At 38.6% G+C, this 20,965-nt stretch overlaps 1 protein-coding gene across 1 annotated transcript in view; it reads left to right on the forward strand.

Annotated features, from left to right (window-relative positions):
• Positions 1 to 20,965, forward strand: part of VWA3B (von Willebrand factor A domain containing 3B) — a 201,203-nt gene that overhangs the window by 118,235 nt on the left and 62,003 nt on the right. Inside the window, exons 14-19 of the mRNA XM_039232442.1 lie at positions 1,241 to 1,423; positions 7,866 to 7,996; positions 10,570 to 10,730; positions 16,608 to 16,724; positions 17,768 to 17,855; positions 17,947 to 18,094. Coding sequence (XP_039088373.1) covers positions 1,241 to 1,423; positions 7,866 to 7,996; positions 10,570 to 10,730; positions 16,608 to 16,724; positions 17,768 to 17,855; positions 17,947 to 18,094 — 828 coding nt within the window. The remainder of the gene's footprint in view (positions 1 to 1,240; positions 1,424 to 7,865; positions 7,997 to 10,569; positions 10,731 to 16,607; positions 16,725 to 17,767; positions 17,856 to 17,946; positions 18,095 to 20,965) is intronic.

A 20,965-nucleotide genomic window follows, 5' to 3' on the forward strand; every position in this document is an offset into this window, starting at 1 on the left:
TGGGGATGAGCACTGAGTGTTATGTAGAAACTAATTTGACAATAAACTATTTGTAAAAAAAAAAAAAAAAAAAAAAAAAAAATCTTTGCCTTTTTATCAGAGAAAAGGCATCTTTCCCTTGGGACTTCCACCTGTATCTCAATGGACAGAACTGGGTCACATTGCCCATTCTAGCTGCAAAATTATGTCAGAAGATGAGTCCTTATGTGTATATGGTTGTTTGCTTATTTGTTTGTTTTTTAACTGGGCACATTACTGTCATGAAAAGAAAACCAGGGCTCTGCCAGTAAAAAAAGATGAGAGGATTTGATATTAGTAGGCAACTATCGGTCTTTCCAACACTGCCTCAGAAGATGACTGTGAGGACTAGCGGGCATGTTATGCTCCCACAGAGTGCCTAGCACATGCAACGACCCTCAGTAACCATCTCTTCTTTCACTCTGCAGGAAACTCATTGACCATGACTTTCTGAAGCTGGAAAATTGCTCTTTTGGAGTAGTTGCTTTGGAAGCCACCTTGAGATCCAGTGGCCTCACTCTGTAGAATCCCAATAGCCAGAATGTTCTACCCCAATACTTTCAGTGCTTGAAAGTATAGCCCAGCACTTTATTATTATTTTTTTAAATATGTTAAGGTTATTTATAGTTTCCTGTGTTTCTTTTTTTTTTTTTTTAACTTTTTAATGTTTATTTATTTTTGAGAGAGAGAGACAGACAGACAGACCATAAGTGGGGGAGGGACACACACAGAGAAGGAGACACAGAATCTAACGTAGCTCCAGGCTCTGAGCTGTCAGCACAGAGTCCAATGTGGGGCTCGAACTCATGGACTGTGAGATCCATGACCTGAGCTGAATTCAGACCGACATTCAACCGACTGAGCCACCCAGACGTCCCTGTCCAACACTTTAAAAGCATGAGCTCTAGGCTTAGGTCACCTAAAATTGAGTGATAGGGTTAGTCACATATTTCTTCCAGATTCTTTTCTCCACCAGATTGTGAGCCCTCAGAGGCAATGGCTGAGTCACTGAGAGTATGAAGACTCTCACCATCTGGCAATGTTTGCTTTGTTTATTGAATTGAATTGACACCTTTCCAAGAAGTTACTCATTACTGTATAAGGAATTACAAGTTAAGAATCTCACTGTCTATAGCACATACTAAGGACTTGCACATTTAATTTTTTTTTCTTTTCCTCTCTTTCCATCTCCCTTTTCCCCCCTCAAAATATATTATTTCAGCCCCCTGAGCTGGTTTTAAACCAAGTCAGAGTTTTTCAGAAAATTCCCATTTACACCATCTCCTTCAATTACAATGATGAGATTGCAAATGAATTTTTGAAAGAGCTTGCTTCTTTGACTGGAGGAGAGTTCCACCTTTATAACTTTGGCTGCAAGGATCTGTACCCTCCAGAGGCTATTCAGGTAAGAGCTTAATGAACTGAGAAGAGAGTGTTCATTCTGTACAGGCTGGAGGCCAATGGATAATACCTTAGTTGAGAAAACTGCAACTACAATGACAACTTAGTCAAGCAAATGAAATCACTTAACCATGTGCTGCAAAATGTGATCCAAGGACCATCTGAACTAAGGCATTTGTGAAAATGCAGATTTCTCGGGTCATACTTCAGAGCTACTAAATTAGGCTCTAGGCATAGAGGTCCAGAAATCTTAATTAATATAGTTTGTTTTTCTTCTAGGCTTTTTATTATGGAAAGTTTCAAACATACACAAAAGTAGAAAAATATATAGACCCCTGACTCATGTACCCACCAGTCAGATTCATAATTATCAATATTTTGCCAAACTTTAGGGATCTGTATTCTTTAAAGTTTATTTTGAGAGAGAGAGAGAGAGAGTGAGAGAATCCCAAGGAGGCTCCACACTGTCAGTATAGACACTGGGCTAGAACCCATGAACCATGAGAATCACAACCTGAGACGAAACCAAGTGTCAGACACTTAACTGACTGAGCCACCCAGGCATCCCATGAATTTGTATTTTTAACAAGCATCCCAAGGGGTCCCTACTTGAAGTTTCTTAACTATTGCTGTTTACAGACATTTGTGGAAAACAATTTATATCATGGGTAGTTGTCTTCTGACTTCTCAGACTATATAACCATGTGACAATATGATAAATCAATTCATTCTAATGGGCTGATGGGAGAAACTAAATAATATTCTATTCTCCAGTACTCCAGACTTGGCCTGAGGTTACGCATTTCAAGAATGGCCTTTTGGACTCAGTGCTCATCCCCAAAGTGCCCTCCTCCATGCCCCTCCCCCCTCCCCCCCACATCCATCAGTCCTCAGTTTTTGTCAGCATTCAAGAGTCTCTCATGGTTTGCCTCTCTCCCTTTCCCCCACCATTTCCCCCCTTCTTCTCCCCCTTGGTCCTCCGTCAAGTTCCTCCTAATCCTCCTATACGTGCAAACATATGATATTTGTCCTTCTCTGCCTGATTTATTTCGCTCAGCATAACACCCTCAAGGTCCATCCATGTTGCTACACATGGCCAGATTTCATTGTTTCTCATTGCCATGTAGTATTCCATGGTATAGATAAACCACATCTTCTTGATCCATTCATCTGTTGATGGACACTTAGGCTCTTTCCATGTTTTAGCTATTGTGGAGAGTGCTGCTATGAACATTGGGGTACGTGGAAACTAATTTGACAATAAACTATTTGTAAAAAAAAAAAAAAATCATAGAGAGGAAATATTCAAGGTGTTTACACCGGGGGGAGAAAAAAATAAATAAATAAATGAAGAATTTCTAGTTATGTGATCTAACTTGAAAAATGGAATGTAAACTAACATTTATTACCTATACTACATCAGCATAATGCTACATTCTCTTATATGTTAACCCATTTAACTCAGCCAATAAATGTATGAGGAAGACTAAAGATGGCTAGAAAGAAATAGTGTTTTACCTCATGTTGTGTCCCTACTTCAATAAATGCCCAAGTCAAAATTAAAAAAAAAAAAAAAAGAATGGCCTTTTGGAAAAAAAAAAATGCCCTTTTGAGAATGTATTTTATCTTATTGTCTGTCCTGCAGAGTCACTTTAAATCAAGCACAAGCCAGAGCAGTGCTTACATTTGAATAAACTATTAGAGTCTAGGGAATGAATCATCCGAAAAGGATCAAGGATCAAAAGGATCAGAGGAAACAGTGAGCTCTCTGAGCTCACACAGGGCAGGGAATAGTGACTCCTTACATCAGCTAGACTGGAAAACCTCATAATCCAATGGACATTGGGTAGAATATAAAGAAGGATCTTGCCTCATGAGTGCGACCAACCTAAACGCTGTTCCAGTTCTGCCTAGAAAATCTTTAAAATGCAAGACCCGAAAGGATCAATCTCTTTCTAAGGTACTTAACTGCATCCCTGAACAAATCCCAAGAATAATTATAAGAAAGCAAAAATATCCATCACCCAAAAAAGGTAAAATTGACAGTTTCTGACATCAATTCAAATATTAGCAGGTATGTAAAGAAGCAGGAAAATACAGGTCCATAAGGAGGAGAAAAATCAAACAGAAAAATTAAAACATGTGCATCACTGATTCAGATGTTAGTATTAGAGCATAAAAACAATTATTATATCTGTATTTGATATGGTCAAAACAAAATACAAGTAAGACACAATTAAAATTTTTAGAGGTGTAAACTACAAAGTTTGAGATGAAAAATACATGGACTGGGAGGAACAGTAGGTCAGACATTGAAGAACAAAAGATTAGTAAACTGTAGGGCAGCAAAAGAAACTATCCAAAATGTTAACACATGTACCCATGTGAAAGATAATTAAAACAATAAACAAAAACCTAGAAAATAGGGCATAAGTGAGCTGTGGAAAAATTCAAGTAGTCTAATAAATATGTAGTTGAAGCAATAGTGCCAGAAATTTTTCAAATTGGTTAAAAACTATAAACCCACAGATCCAAGAAACACAATGAATACCAAGCACAAGAAACATGAAGAAACCACACCAAATTATATCAGAATTAAACTTCTTAGAAGCAGTGACAAAGAGAAAATCTAAAAAGAATGGGGTGAAAGAAGACAAATTATTTACAGAGGAACACAGGTTAAGGATGACAGCATATTTCTCATCAGAAACAATGAATGTCAAAAGACAGTGGAGTGCTATTTTTAAAGTACTGAAAGAAAAAAAAAGCTCAGCATAGAATCTATACACTGAAAATAACTTTCAAAAAAGAAAGTAGAATAAAGACTTCAAAGATATACAAAAACTAGAAGAATATGTCACCACTTAACCTGCAGTATAAGAAATGTTATAGGGAGTAGTTTAGGCAGAAGAAAAATTATACTGGATGGATATACAGATCTATACTTAGGACTGAAAAGCAAAAGATAACTACATGGGTAGATAATTAAGGCTTTTTTCCTTGTCACTTAAATCTAATTATAAGATAAATTCCCAGAGAAACTTTTAGTTCCAGCAGTAATGGTGTTGCCCCATTCCTTCTAGGTCCTCTATCTTATAGCTAAAAAAAATCCTGGAATCAGGATAGGAACATTCTGAAAGGTGAAAAGAAGAAAATAGAATCTCTAGGGACCTGAGAACTTAAAGAATGACACGGCATTAAGTCTTGGGGCATTTGTTAATACTTTCCATATATCCTAGATAGGATACTACTGAATCCTCCAACCTGGAATCTCTAACAGGCACAGACAAACAAACAAAAAAACAAACAAACAAAAATAGACCCAAGAAAAGCTTATTCTCCCTAGCCAAACGACTGAGAAGAAGGTGACCAAAACAGAAAGCCTTATTTGCAGTATCTGTCATACTCTAGTCATACACCAATGGAAAAACTTCACCCCTTTCCCTGAGATTTGAGCTGTACTGGGAGCTGATCTTCTGCACACCCATGGAAGCCAGTGATGGTGCTCTGATCCCTCTGCCAGGTGGCATCGGTAGAGGTGACCAGAAAGCTAATCTTCTGTCCCCCACGTGGTGCAAGCAGGTGGCAATGCTCTGATCTCTCTGCCAGGGTAGTGTGAGTAGGGCTGAATGGAAAGCTGATTCTCTAAACCCCATTAGACAGAAGCAGGTGGTATCAGAGGATTGAGAAGGAAGCTTATTGTCCAGTCAGTAGTGCTCTGATTCTCCTACCATGGAGTCCAGTGGCAACCTGGACTACCCCACCAGGCAGCTCTAAGACTTGGGCCGTGTGAGTACAGCCCAGTCACTGCTGTGCTTCACCACAGCCCTCATCTGAGTGGGACTCAGTGAGGAGATGAGCTTCCATAAACACTGCGTCAGTGAAAATGAAAAAGGAAGTGTGATTTGGAGATAGGCAGCCCTTGACTTTCCTCCCATCCTTGGTGCCAGTGGGGCACCACTGTGAGCTAAGCCTCGTAACACCCAAAAGAATAAAAATAAATGAAACTTGAAAGGGGAGTAGCCCCCCTGTGGTCCTCCCTAAGTGGAGGAGCTGATCCTCCAGCCCCATCCAGCATCAACAAGACCAAAGGAGGCAGTGCTATGTGAGACTACCATACTCTGACCCCCTACCCTAGGGGCTCTCTCTGTGAACAAAGTAGAGATTACTCTCACACACAAAGAGAGCTGAACTCCTGACACTTTGACAGCTTGCTTTGATGATAATAACTGGGAAAAAATCACCAGATACACAGTTGTGCCCAAATGAAAGTGAAATTTAACCATAAGAGTCCCTAAACATATAAAAAGTGTACTAGAAAAACAGATTCACTGGGATAAGTGGGCAGGACTAGCCAAAGAGACACAACCATAAGTGGTCTGGTTTGGGAAGCCTCTTTTCCCCAACAGACCTGAGATTCTTCTCTGCACAGAGACACCGGAGTGTGTGGGAAGAACAAGCAAGAGTGATCCAGCCAGAGCAAGTGGTCCATTCCAGGAAAACTCTTCCTATGGGACAGAGACCCTCCTACCCCACCCAGTGACACAGGACACCCTGAGGAGAGCAGTAGAGGCACCAAGAAATAACCTGGCAGTCTGACTAGGGGAAATTCCTTCTGCCTGCTCAGACAGTGCCAGCAGGAACCAGTGGGAGCCCCGGTGACACCAGATTAATAAAGAAGATCAAAATAATATCAAAAAGGCTCTGAAAATTAAACTGCCATTGGAGCATCAACCCACAAAAGTAGGACAAAGTCCGACATGCTAAATTTAAACAGGGTTACTGTGAGCTAAAATGAAAGTTTTACTCTGAATTTTTTAAAGTTTATTTCTTTGAGAGAGAGAGAGAGTGAGGGAGGGAAGGGCAGAGAGAGAAGGAGAAAGAGAGAATCCCAAGCAGGCTCTGCACTGCCAACACAGAGCTCAGTGCAGGGTTTGAACTCACAAACTGTGAGATCATCACCAGAGCCAAAGTCAAGAGTCAGACGCTTAACTGATTGAGCCACCCAGGTGTCCCTAAAATAAAGTTTTAAAATAGGACCCAGAGTCTTATAACACAATATAGCCAGAATATTCAAGATACAGTGAAAAAACTCACTTATCATACCAAGAACCAAGAAAATCACAACTTGAATGAGAAAAGACCATTATATGATTCCAACACTGAGATAGAAGAATCAGATGTTGGAATTACCTGACAAGGATTTTAAAGAGCCTATTATAAAAATGCTTCAACAACTAATTACAAGTTATTTGGAGAGAATTGAACAAATAGAAAATCTTAGCAAAGGTGTAGAAGTTATAAAAATTTCCAAGTGGATATTCTAGAACTGAAAGATCCAATAAAAAGTAAACTCACTGGATGAGCTTAGTGGTGAGAATGGAGGTGACTTAATGTTATCAGTGAACTTGAGGTCAGATGATAGAATTCAGCCAACCTGAATAACAGAAGACTAGAACCATGGGAACTTATAGGACAATAATGAGAGACATTAGTATCGTCGGAGTTTCCCAAAGAGAGGAGAAAAAGAAAGGGGGGCTGAAAGACCACATGGAAAAATAATAGCTGAAAGCTGCCCAAATTTGGTAAAAGATATAAACATACAGATTCAAGAAGATGAGTAAACTCCAAAGAGGAATGTAGTGAACAACTTTGCACTCATAAATTTGACACTTAGGGAAAAAATAAAGGAGCACTTACACAAGAAAAGTGCGCAAGAAGTACAAACAAGAAGCCAAAACTACCAGAAATCAACCAAGATAAAATGTGCAATGCGAATCACACCAAAATAAATATTTTATCAAGAGAAATAAAAGCAGATGTCCATACATAGACTTGAACGCAAATGTTCATAGCTTTGTTTATAATAGCCCAAGCATGTCCCTCAACAGGTGACTAAATTTAGTTATTCAATATGCATTATAATGCTACTCAGCAATAAAGGTGAATGAACTCTTGAGTCATGCTGCAACATGGGTGAATCTCAAAATATGAATGAGGGAAGTTGGACAAAGAATACATACTATATGATTCCATTTATATAAAATTCTACAAAATTGAAACTATAATTTCAATATGGTTTCAATATAGTGTCAGAAAGAAGATGAATAGTTGCCTGGGAATTGCAGGGAGAAGGGTTTTAGGGTAGAGGGATGGCAAATTTACAAGGGGGCCTGAGAAAACTTTTGGGGGTCATGGATATGTCTGTTATCTTGATTGCAATGAAGATGTTACAAGTGTGAATGTCAAAATTATTCAAATGGTACACTTTACATGCATTTGGTCTATTTTATATGAATTATACTTCAGTAAAGCTGTTTATTACAAAGGAATAATATCAGAACTACACGAAATTCTTTAGATTCTTTTCTTGATACAGGTGGCTTTCTGTTAGAAATGTTTGAAATCTGAACTCATCACAATATATTTACTTCTTATTTTGGCAGAATGACGATCTGACTCTTTTAATTAAGGAAATGGAGCAAGTACGAAGTGACCTGGAGAAAGTACAAAACCTTTATTCTGAGTCTTTGATCATGGATTGGTGGTACAACGGGGAGAAGGAAGGAGACAGTAGGTAAGGGCACCAGGGCCCCTCTTTCCCCCTCAGATGCTCTGCTCGCTCTCCTTGCTGCGTCTTCTTTTCTGTAGTACTTTTGGGATTTCTCTTAGTGGAAGGAATCACATAGCCTGATTATGTTAGAAAAAAGTTCTTTTAAGGAAAGAGAATTCATAATCTAATTTGTAAGCTAATATATGGCTTCAGGAAGCCACATATTTACCTTTATATGTAAGTTCTAAAATCCTTGTGTGGCACTTAAGAGAGAAATGTTAACATATCATCTCCACCCAGTGTGGATAAGCCCCCTAACCCCAGCAGTGACATAACACAGCAGGAGTGCTATGTAGATTTGACTCAGGGATCAGGAGCCCCAAGGGTCTCTGTGTGATCTTGGCGAATCCCTGACTTCTCTCCATAAATGTCCACTGCTGAGTCTCCATTTCCTCATCTTCAAAATGGTGGCTGTGGTGTAGGTTTTGGGATAAATAATTTCCCAGGTCTTTTTCTACTCTATAATCTAATATGCCTCTAATTAGTAATTTTTTAAACAAAAATCAAAACTACCTTAATATTAAAAAATGGTGTCAAATCTTATTAATACAATTTAACATTGTGCAGATATTCAAATATCTCAGCTTCATATCAATACCCTATTGGGAAGATGTCTTTTTTTAATGTTTGTTGTTTATTTATTTTGAGAGAGAGAGAGAAAGAGGGAGAGAGAATGAGAGTGAAAGTGAGAATAAGAATGAGAATGAGTGGGGTAGGGGCAGAGAGAGGGAGAGAGAGAATCCCAAACAGGCTCCACACTGTCAACATAGATCCTGATGCGAGGCTGGATCTTATGAACCGTGAGATCATGACCTGAGCCAAAATCAAGAGTCAGATGCTTAATCAACGGAGCCACCCAGGCACCCCAGGAGGATGTCTTTTTTTTTTTTTTTTTTAAAAAGAGTGATAGCAAATGCAGAGAAGTTGAAAATACATTTATCAGTCAGGATTTCATTTTTGTCAATATTCACTGTCTTCCTTTTAGCAAATTAAGCATTCATATAGGCTGGAGGTAGGTCATGAGCATGGAATCAGTAAAAGAGGTAAATATTATACTGGGACATCTAATGAGATTTTACAGAATTATTTTTTAAAGTGCTTTTCACTTTAAAAAAAGACCTCAGGTACATCTTCTCAATTCAGATAATTTGAACAAATAAATTAATAGTCAAATAAATGGGTAGCACCTCAGTGTAAATTGCCCTTTGTATCTTAACTATCTTCTTTCCCTTGTTTAATCAAACTAAAAAAATCTCAAGACAAAATGACTAGCTATTGCTTGCAAGCTGGCTTAGTCAGTTGACTATATCTGCTATTGATTGAGTAGTGAATGAATCTTTGTTTTTTGATTCCTTTTTTAGGGGGTAGATAGGGCAAGTTCTAGAGTCATACAGAAAACTATTTTGGTCCAGGCTTCCCACCATTACATGTTGGGTAAATTTGGGCAAGTTACTTAACCCTGCTGAGACTCAGTTTCCTCATCTACAACAAGGGAATAATGGTAGTCACGTGGTTGTTGGGGAGATTAAATGAGGATATGCCTATCATGTAATAAGAGCCTCATTCTAGAGAGAGCATCCTCCTATACTTCCTTATAACATAACAACACTAGGAAAAGTTAATTCACTGACCTTAACTACAGTCAAAAATAAATTGCCTTGTTCTGGCTTTCTACCAGGTGAAAAAATGGTTCAGCCTCCAAATCTCCTGTCTCTTCCTTCTTTTCTTAAGCATTTATGGAAGTACAGATCATGTGCCTGGTGAACTGGGATGCACAGATGAATATAAGCCCAGCCCCTTCCATCACAAGATGCAGAGTGTGGTGGGGGATACAGACACACAAGATTATAGAACACTGTGGAGTGATCTATGAAGCAGGCGTGCAGGTGGGGGGTGAAGGAGAGAGGGCATGCTTTACCATGTTGGAGCAGGAGATTGTTCTGGAAACGTTCTGTGGCTGCTGTGTTCAGAGCTTCAGAAAAGGTGCATCTGGGAAAGTTCTCAGGCATTTCTAGATTCCCTCCTGGGTCCAGATCTTCACCAGAATGGTTTGCAGTAATCTGGTACTGGCATAGGGGGTCCAGAGAAAATTCTCTGGCTTTTATAAGAGCTATCTGTTCAACCCTATGGTTAGAGAAATGGGTTTCTGTAAGGCTTTCTCATTTACAACTGGCTTTCCCTCATGTTCATTCTCACATCAGTCCCACGGAGTCAGTGCACAGCTAAATTACCCTACAGTTTATACAAGAGGAAAGTTATGAAGTTAAGAGAGGATTGAGGGACTTCAGCAAGTCACACAGCCAGGAAAGAACAGAGCTGCAGTGTGAACCATATCTAATGACTCTACATCTGGGCCCCTGTCCTTTCTTCAGCATCAGGGAAAAAGATTATTCTTATATTCACCAAACGAGGCAAGGCCCACTTCTTTAAGCTGGTAGCATTCAACATGATTGTATTGATCTAACTGCCTTCTTGATGGAAATTTTGTGTTTCTCTCCCCTTTTTTCTTTGCCTATTTTTTATCTAAATCAAAACAGGCATCAAAAAGAAATCTCTTCTATGATTTCAACTCCAGAAAAATGTGCAAAACCTTGTTCTGATTCTGTGGAATCAACAAAAACGTCATACCTAGATATGCTGAAATTACCAGAGAACCTTTCAAGTCAAAAGATTCAGAAAAGGAAAGTCCTCCATGCAGGTATCAGTGAACAAAATGTTTGAATGTCATTACTAGTTTTTCTTCAATGCAAGAAGGATTTATTTATTTTTTATAATATTTTTATTTATTTCTAGGAGAGAGAGAGAGAGAGACAGCGTGAGCAGGGGAGGGTCAGAGAGAGAGGGAGATACAGACTCTGAAATAGGCTCCAGGCTCTGAGCTGGCAGTCAGCACAGAGCCCGATGTGGGGCTCGAACCCGCGAAGCGCGAGATCATGACCTAAGTGAAAGTCGGACGCTTAACCGACTAAGCCACCCAGGTGCCCCAAGAAGGATTTATTTTTAGAACGAAACTAAATCCACATAATATTTTATTTTTTTAAAGGACACCAACACTTTTTTTTTAAACGTTTATTTATTTAGTGAGAGAGGGAGAGAGAGAGCGAGCACACACGTGCAAGCAGGGGAGGGGGAAGAGAGAGAATCTCAAGCAGGCTCAGCATAGAGCTCTGTGTGGCCCCATCTCACGAACTGTGAGATCATGACCTGAGCAGAAGTCAAGAGTCAGACACTTAACTGACTGAGCTACCCACGTGCCCCAATCTACATAATATTTCAAAAGGAACCTAAACCTGTGGATTTCTTGGTTTTGTTTTGTTCTATTGACATGTAATTGACCCATAACATTATATTGGTTTTAGGAGTACAATATAATGATTTGATATTTGTATATATTGAAAATTGATTGCCACAGTAAGTTTAGTTATCATCCATCACCATCCATACTTATAAAAACATTTTTCTCATGATGAGAACTGTTAAGATCTACACTCTTATCAATTTTCAAATGTGCAATAAAGTGTTACCAATAGTCACCATGCTGTACATTACATCCCCATGACTTTATTTATTTTATAACTGGAGGTTGTATCCTTAGACTCCCTTTACCCATTTTGCCTACTTCCCTATCCCCCACCACTGGCAACCATCAGTCTGCTTTTTTTTTTTTAACCTTTTTTAATGTTTATTTTTGAGAAAGAGAGACAGAGCACGAGTGGGGGAGGGGCAGAGAGAGAGAGACACACACACAGAATCTGAAGCAGGCTCCAGGCTCTGATCTGTCAGCACAGAGCCCAACACAGGGCTTGAACTCACAAATTACTAGATCATGACCAGAACCGAAGTCAGACGCTTAACCACCTGAACCACACCACACCACTCTGTCATAAATTAATTAACCCATATAACCATATAAACATGGGTTTATTTCTGGACTCCTGTTCTATTGATCTGTGTGTCTGCTTTTATGCTAATACAATATTATTTTGATTACTATGGTTTTATTAACAGTTTTACATCAAGGAGCATGATACCTCTGGCTTTTTTCTCCTTTCTCAAGATTGCTTGGCTCTTTTGGATCTTTTGTGGGTCCATACAAATTTTAGAATTGTAAGCCTGTGGTTTTTTTGGGTTTTGTTTAATTTTTTATAATGTTTGTGTATTTTTTTTTTAATGTTTTTATTTATTTCTAGGAGAGAGAGAGAGACAGCATGAGCAGGGGAGGGTCAGAGAGAGAGGGAGTCACAGACTGAAACAGGCTCCAGGCTCTGAGCTGGCAGTCAGCACAGAGCCCGACGCGGGGCCCGAACCCACGAACCGCGAGATCATGACCTAAGCGAAAGTCGGACGCTTAACCGACTAAGCCACCCAGGCGCCCCTATAATGTTTGTGTATTTTTGAGAGAGAGAAAGAGCATGAGTTTGAGAGGGGCGGAGATAGAGGGAGACAGAATCCAAAGCAGGCTCCAGGCTCTGAGCTGTTAGCATAGAGCTTGAGGTGGGGCTCGAACTCACGAACCATGAAATCATGACCTAAGCTGAAGTCAAATGCTCAACTAACTGAGCCACCCAGGTGCCTCATAATGGCTAATGATTTTGAACATCTTTTCATGGGCTTGTTTGTGGTCTATATATCCTCTCCAATGAAATGTCTGTGCGTGTGCCTTACCCATTTTCTACACGGATCATTTGTTTTGTTTTTTATTGGCAAGTACTGAAAATTCTTCATTCTAGATTCTAGGACTTTGTTTTGAATATGTTGCTTGCATATATTTTCTTCCAGGATGTAGCTTGTCTTTTCATCCTCTTAATGAGTCTTTCACCAAGCAAAAGCTTTTAATTTGGATGAGATTCAGTTTACCAGTCTTTCCTTTTATGGATCATGCTTCTCGTATCAAATCCAGGAACTATTTCCTTAGCCTCAATTCCTGTTTTCCCTATAAATGTTGTCCTATAGTTTTTTAAAAAAGTAGCTTTATATGATACATTTAAGTCCATAATCCATTTGAAATTTTATTATCATTTTATTATTCAAATATAATGAATTAGTTTTAGTATTCAAATTATATTATTCAATTATATATATATTATTATATTATTATTATATTATTATAATATATTATTATATATATTATAATATATATTATTATATTATTATTATATATTATTATATTATTATAAAATATATATATTATTATTCAAATATAATGAATTGTATTAGTTTTGGGTGTACAATATAACAATTCAACAACTCTACATATTTATCAATACTCATTATGACAAGTATACTTTTCAAAAAATTTATCTTATTTATTTTGGATGGATCCCAACATAGGGATCCATCTCAGAAACCATGAGATCATGACCTGAGCCAAAATCAAGAGTCGAGCACTTAACTGACTGAGCTCCCCAGGCACCCCAAAGATTTTATTTTTAAGTAAACTCTGCACCCAACATGGGTCTCAAACCCACAATTCCAAGATCAAGAGTCATATGCTCTGTCAAACTGAACCAGCCAGGCACCCCAATAATAATACTTTTAATCTCCTCTACCTATTTCACCCATTTGCCACCCACCTCCCCTCTGGCAACCACCAGTTCTGTTTTTTGGTCTGTTTTTATGTTTTCTCCTTTTTTCTTTGTTCATTTGTTTTGTTTCTTAAATTCCACACATAAGTGAAATCATATGTCTTTCTTTGACATATCTCACTTAGGATTATACTCTCTAGATCCATCCACGTTGTTGCAAATGGCAAGATTTCATTATTATTTATGGCTGAATAATATTCCTCTGTGTGTGTGTGTAAAATTGACCGAATTTTATTGTTCTGCCGTCCTCAGGTTGTCTGATACTATTATCTGTCATCTTTACTCTACTATTGAGCCCATCCAACAAGTCTTTTTATTTGTTTTTTTTTTTTTGTTCTACAATTTCTATTTGGAAATTTTTATAACTTCTTTTATTAGCTGAGATTTTCTATTTGTTCATTTGCTTCAAGATAACTCATAATTGTTGAAGCATTTTTATGACAGCTACTTTGAAATCCTTATCAGGTAATTCTAACTTCTGATTCATCACAGTATTGGCATAATTTGATTATCTTTCTCACTTAAGGTGTAATTTTCATGGTTCTTCCTATAATGGGTAATTTTTATAGTATCTTGAACATTTTGTCTGGTATGTAAGGAACTCTGGATTCCATTTGGATCTTTTTATTATAGGAAGTAATTGCCCGATTTAAAGTTAACACATAGAATCTACGGCCATACCACCCTCAATGCATCCGATCTCATCTGAAGTTAACACATAGAGAACTGGGCGTGCTTGTGTGGGCTGTGGTTCCAATGATAATTTAATTTTCACAGCCCTTGTGGTATTATTTTGGTGCTTAGTTTGCTGGTGTCAGTTGAGTGACTACTGGTCCCTGCTATTGCTTCTTGAAGAAGCAGCAGGAATTTCCTTAGGCCAGGTTGCTAGATATCTCTCAGTGGGTGAAAATTGTAGTAGCTTCCCCACTACCGCTTTTGAGTGTCTTCATATCTAGGGCAAGAGAGGGCCTTGAACCTACAGAGGCCAAAGGTCTTCCTGGTATGGGCTATTACCATAGCTTGATCAATTCTGCATGATCTGTCCACTTGTTCCGGTACCTTTATACAAAGGAGAAATGTGTTAGACCTATGTGAACAAAGAGGCTTCCCATACAAGATGACTTTTGTAGCTTGCCTCCCCATTGCAGTAAACCTGAGTTTTGCTAGATGTGCTACTTGCTATTTGTTCTAAACACTTTTTAATGTTTATTTTTGCGAGAGAGGGAGAGAGATCAAGCAGGGGAGGGGCAGAGAGAGGTGGGTACAGAGGATCCAAAGCAGCCTTTGCACACTGACAGCAGTAAGCCTGATGTGGGGCTCGAACCTACAAACCATGAGATCATGACCTGAGTCAAAGTTGGATGTTCAACCAACTAAGCCCTCAGATGCCCCTGTCCTAAACATTTTAACAGTCTTTTGTCACTTCCTTCATTTCACTTAGTTTTGAGATTGTTGCTATTGATAGGCATCCTTGTCCGAATGTTTATTCTCTTTCAGTTTTTAATGTAGAAGGGTAATGAAATGTGGTGACTAACTACAAAGCTTGGGGAGTAGTTAAGTGCTTGAATCCACTGCCAGGTAAATATGTTTTTATTCTTTATTTTCTGTGTTTGGGAATAGTACAGTTATTATGTTTGGAGACTTTTGGAGCTTAATTTTATTTTCATTTTGGCACACCTGTTGTTTTGCCTACTGATTTTGGTCAAGGTACCTTGCCAGAGTTCAGCTCTCCTATGTAGATCATTTATCTCTTTTGCTCACAGACATCACTCCCAAGGAAATTTATCCTTCTTAATTCCTGGCTACAGAAGAAACCAAGACAGAACTCACCCTGTTGTTGCCTAGAAAAATAATGAATAATGCATAGCACATTCATATGTCTATATACAGAGACCACTGATGTTAACTTTCTGTGTAAAAGGTAGACAGTTTATAGATTATTAATTCATCTTCAGTCTAATTATCTAGTTTCTATAGGAGAGGCTAAGTCCCTCCCTGTTGAAAATAAGGGTACATTGGGGCACCTGAGTGGCTCAGTCAGTTAAGTGTCCAACTTTGGCTCAGGTCATGATCTTATGGTTCATGAGTTCGAGCCCCACATCAGGCTCTGTGGTGATAGCTCAGAGCCTGGAACCTGCTTTGGATTCTGTGTCTCCTACTCCCTCTCCACTTGAACTCTGTCTCTGTCTGTCTCTCAAAAATAAATAAACATTAAAAATATTTTTAAAAAGAGAAAACAAGGGCATGTTTCATACATGAATACTTCATAAAGGCTTGGTTCTTGTGCCTCCAAATGGTGAAATACAGAACAAACAGTTAATGCATTTTCTATAATCGCATATGAAAATAATCAAAATGTCTTGGTACAAGCTCATGACTTTGTACATAACACACAGATTAAATGTCAATATTTGATAAGTATCTATTTGCTAGTTAAAAGGGCTGCAATCTGTGAACAGGGTGAGGTATCACTCCCAAGATTATGTTATGTTGACCTTAAGCCAAGGTTGTCTAGGAGAGAGAGCCCAGTAATACTCACAGGTGCTCTTAAAAGCAGGAGCTTTTTTCCAGCTGGTTACAGAAAAGAAAATCAGAGAGACTTGAAACTTGAGGGGAATTCAATGTACCATTGCTAGCTTGAAGACCGAGGTTCTGTGTGAGTAGTAATGTAGGTGCTTAGGGGGCTGAGAGGCCCCCCAACAGCCAGCAATGAACCAGGGACCTCAGTCCCACAACTGCAAGGAAATGAATTCTGCCAACAACTTGAATGAGCTTGGAAGCAGATCTCTCTCAAAGACGGGCAGAGCTTCAGCTCAGATAAGTGGAACAAGCCTTTACCTCAGCATTGAGTTGGTGGCACAACTATTCTCTGAGGTTTGGGAGACTGAACCTGCATTCTCTTTTTGAGGATCCAAGGAAATGGTTGCATCTAATAAAATATCTTCCTTTGTCCCAAATTCCTTTAATCCCTTTCCCTTTCATACCAACAGAATCAACCAAAACCAGCCTGCTCAGAAGCCAGATGTCCACCCTCAAGAGCTCAGCTTGCAGTGAGAGGACAGACAACCTTTTCAATTCCAGCAGCTGGAACACTCCAAGTGACAGAGGCAAGGCAGAGAGAGTCTCTATATCAGGAAGCCCAGGCTGGCTTCCCTTTGCCCATTGTGTCTGTTCCTAAAAGAGCTTGGTGTAGATTCATTTTGGGGGTGGGGGGAACAAATCATTTTTTTTTTTAATGTTTTATTTATTTCTAGGAGAGAGAGAGACAGACAGCGTGAACAGGGGAGGGTCAGAGAGAGAGGGAGTCACAGACTGAAACAGGCTCCAGGCTCCGAGCTGGCAGTCAACACAGAGCCCGACGCGGGGCTCGAACCCACGAACCGTGAGATCATGACCTAAGCGAAAGTCAGACGCTTAACCGACTAAGCCACCCAGGCGCCCCGGGAACAAATCATTTTAAGTGGGTTGGGACTGATTCCTATTCAGGGACTCCTTGTAAATCAGGTCTACCTGCTGGAGTGAACTAAATTTTCTTATCCTAACTCACTCCCAAACACTCCTTCTTCTAGATGCTGCTGATTCAACTAGCTAATATTTCTTTTCATTTATAAATCCAAATTTAAAGGATATATAGTAATAATCCCAAATATTAATTTCAAAATTTGTACATACAACTAAACAGGATTTAATAGGGATTTTGGTTTTCCATACAGAGTGGAAGAACAACAAAGCAAACCATTAGAAACTGAAATGTCGATCAGGCTTCTTTTGTATAATTTGGAGGGAGTCTAATGAGGGCAACATTGAACAATCAATGCTTAATGGCATTCTCATTTAACATTTAAAAAATGTATTTTCTGGGGAATGAGAGAATGAATGTCTCATTCTTCCTGGAGAGAGATCTGAATGGATATGGGATGAAGTAGATAAGTAAAACAGTAGGGCCATTTGTAACTTTGCATTGGTCTTTAGTGTAGTTGTAAATGAATCTTACCTGAGAACCCACTAAGACAGATCAGTATTCTCTAAAATATGGTCCTTTTATTAGCCTTCAGTCACAACTGAACTCTGAGATAAGTACAATCCTTTTGCATTTTGATAAAAAAAAATATGTTAGGAAATTATAAAACCATTATTTCTCTTTCCACAGAAAGGAGGATCCTGTTGACAGATGAGTATCCAGATGACATATCGTTAGAAAGACTGAGTCAAGAAGAAAGCCAGGTTCATGGCCAAGAGTGAGTACTTTAATTTTCTAGGACAGTTGTGTTATGTTTTTGTTTATTGCAAACTTTAAGCATCATATTATTGTGCTCTTATTTCTGCAAGTATGTCTTCAGAAAACTGGCTCAAAACTCATGGCTTGGTTGCCAAGAAACTCACCATCATGGATGCCTTGTCACTGACGGCGGTTCCTCACACCCCCACCTATGTGCCCATTCTGGACAAGTATGTTGTTTCCAAGGTCTTTGATGAGGTAAGATTGATTTTCTGTATGTCCTTGCCTAAGGTGTTGTTCATTTCCAGTTCAAGTAAAAAGTCCTCTTTGGTCTTCTCCAGTTGTAATAGAAATGTATTTCAGCCATTGAGAAGAAAAGTGTTTGTAAAGATGGTAAAAAGGAGAGAGGAAAGCTCTTAAGCATTTTTGTTTTTAAGCTGAGAAGAAATTGGCCTTTTTCACGGCTGACTGCTTGTGGGTGGCAGTGTGGAGCTGCAGCAGTGTTTGAAGAGCGTTTTAGTCATGAGTCAAGAGTGAGCATCATCCAGGATCAAAGAATGGGGAGAATTTGTGAGAGATTATGTCCTTCCTTTGCTTACCTTCTCTTCCTAAATACAGTGCATCTTTTCCGTCATAAAAGTCTCCAAAAGAAAAGTCAGAGAGAGAAAGAGGGAAGGAGATTGAGAGAGACTGAGAGTGAGCCAGAGCAAAGAACCCTAAGAGAGTGACAGCCATGTCCTGGAAGGGGGAGCAAGCAGTAGGACATGGAAGGGTTAAACATGGAGGACAGCCATATAAATACTGCAAAGTTTCCCTTGAGTTGGGCAACTAGAAGGTCCTTCCTTGCCCTTAGCAAGAACAGATCCAGTGAAACAGCCAGATTGTTCAAGGATGAGGAACACACAAAAAACAAGGCTGTGAAGATCAAACCCCAGTGCTTCTGGACAAATACAGTGGCAACTAATGATTTAAATAGGAACATAACATTTAGTGCTTTATGGGCACTAAATGGAAATAGTATCCTTAAAAGATCTTATCTCATACTGAAATATTTATAGAAGAAATGCAGGAGGTTTGGAATTTGCTTCCAAATCATTGGGATGGTGGGAGTAGTTGAGGGAGGGGAAGAATAGATAAAACAAGATTGGCTGTGAGTTGATAACTGTTACATTTTCGTAAGAAGAATATTGAGTAAGGGGAAGCTCATTCTACTATTCTGTCTGCTTGCTTTTTTTTTTTTTACATAGTTTCAATTTTCCATCATAAAAATTTGAAAAAAGCAAAGGCAGGAAGGCTTTTTAAAAAGGCTTTATCTAATTGGTCTTGATGTATTTGCAAGAAGCAAAGGAATTGGTGAATTTTTTCTGTTAGTCACATGTAAGACATTATGCCTGTGGAGTTCAGCATGCATCCTGGTTTGACATGACCAGTGGTTTTTGCTCTGGAGGTTGTGTGTAATTTATGCTACATTCTTGATGACTGTGCCTCACGGTAACTGGTTCTGTCCCTGGCTGAGACCTTGTGACTGGCAGGTTCTATTTGTACCTCCAGTGAACTCTAGCCTGATTAGATAACAATGTATCACTTGAACTTGACTTCTTCCATAAGCAACAAAGAAACCAAACACTGATTTACTTCTAGGAAGTTTGGGGGCAGCTTCTCCTATTCTGTGCATTTATTTTATTAATATTCTTTTTTTATCTTAATGTTTATTAATTTTTTGAGAGAGAAAGAAGATAGAGTACAAGCAAGGGAGGGGCAGAGAAAGAGGGAGACACAGAATCTGAAGCAGGCTCCAGGCCCTGAGCTGTCAGCACAGAGCCTGATGCAGGGCTCAAACCCACAGACCGTGGGCTCATGACCTGAGCCAAAGTTTAACCAAACTGAGCCACCCAGGTGCCCCTCTTTTATTAATATTCTTGAATTTTATTAAATAAGATGTATTTAGTGAACTTACCTGAGAAGTAGAATTTTCTTGTGCTTACCATGTCTCCTTCTGAACTTCCCAATAACCTGAAATTTGGAAAAGTACATTTCTCAAAAAAAAATATGATAGGGCAGTGAAATATAGGCATAAAATCAAAGGAAGAAACCATGAGGGAAGGATTTATAGATCAAATACAGAAAAATATCATATTACATAAAAACATGTAAGCCAAATGAAGGCAGAGCTCAGAATAATATTTGTAACATATACAACAAAACATTATGGAGTAATGTCTTAAATATGTTTCTCTGTGTGCATCCATATAAGTCAGTGTGTGTGCGTGTGCACCTGAGTGCATAGAAATCAGTGTTTTGTTGTTCTGGATACACACACACATGCACATGTATTCATACCATAAAGGAATAAAAAAATGGTAAATACCTCAGTGGAAAATCCAGAGGCAGAGGGGAGTCAAAACCACATTCAAAAATATTTCTTACCGGTAACCAAATATATGTGTTTAGAAAAAATACAAATTGATAAACCATAAGACAACTCCCCTACCACCATCATCACATTTCTGAGGTTAAAAAACTGCTAATAAATGAATAAAAATACTGATAAACAATGATGGCAAAGATAGGATGAAATAGGAACTTTTATATCCTACTGCATATACTGGATTTATACTGGAGTATAAATTGGTATAGCCCTGGCAGTACACTCAGAGGTGTTAAGAGTATATAGTCTTTTCTCTAGTAAATCCATATGTAGATATTTCATAATTAGAAATACTGATACCTATATTCAAAGAATAGTTAGTTAGCACTGCCTTCTTTCTAACACTGAAGACCCTGAAAGCAACCTAAATATCTAAACAGCTATATCATGGAATGTCATACTTTCATTAAATGTCATGTTTCTAAAGAATAAGAAGTGACATGGGAAAATCTCTTAACATAATTCATGCTAAGTGATAAAATGCGGCACAAAGCTTCACATATAGTTTGTAAATTTAGTTACATGTAAATATGATGTAAGACATGGCACTCTTTCTCCCTCCTTTTCTCTTGTACCAAAATGTTAATAGTGCTTATCTGAGTCGTGAGATTATCAGAGATTTTGGGGGTTTGGTTTATGTACCTTCTAGTTTGTGTTGTAGTACTTTTAACTCTGAATACATATTAATGATATACTGACAA

The sequence above is a fragment of the Hyaena hyaena genome, unplaced genomic scaffold (genome assembly GCF_003009895.1).
Source record: "Hyaena hyaena isolate Hyena2069 unplaced genomic scaffold, ASM300989v1 scaffold_64, whole genome shotgun sequence".
In the NCBI taxonomy this organism is placed as follows: Eukaryota; Metazoa; Chordata; class Mammalia; order Carnivora; family Hyaenidae; genus Hyaena; species Hyaena hyaena.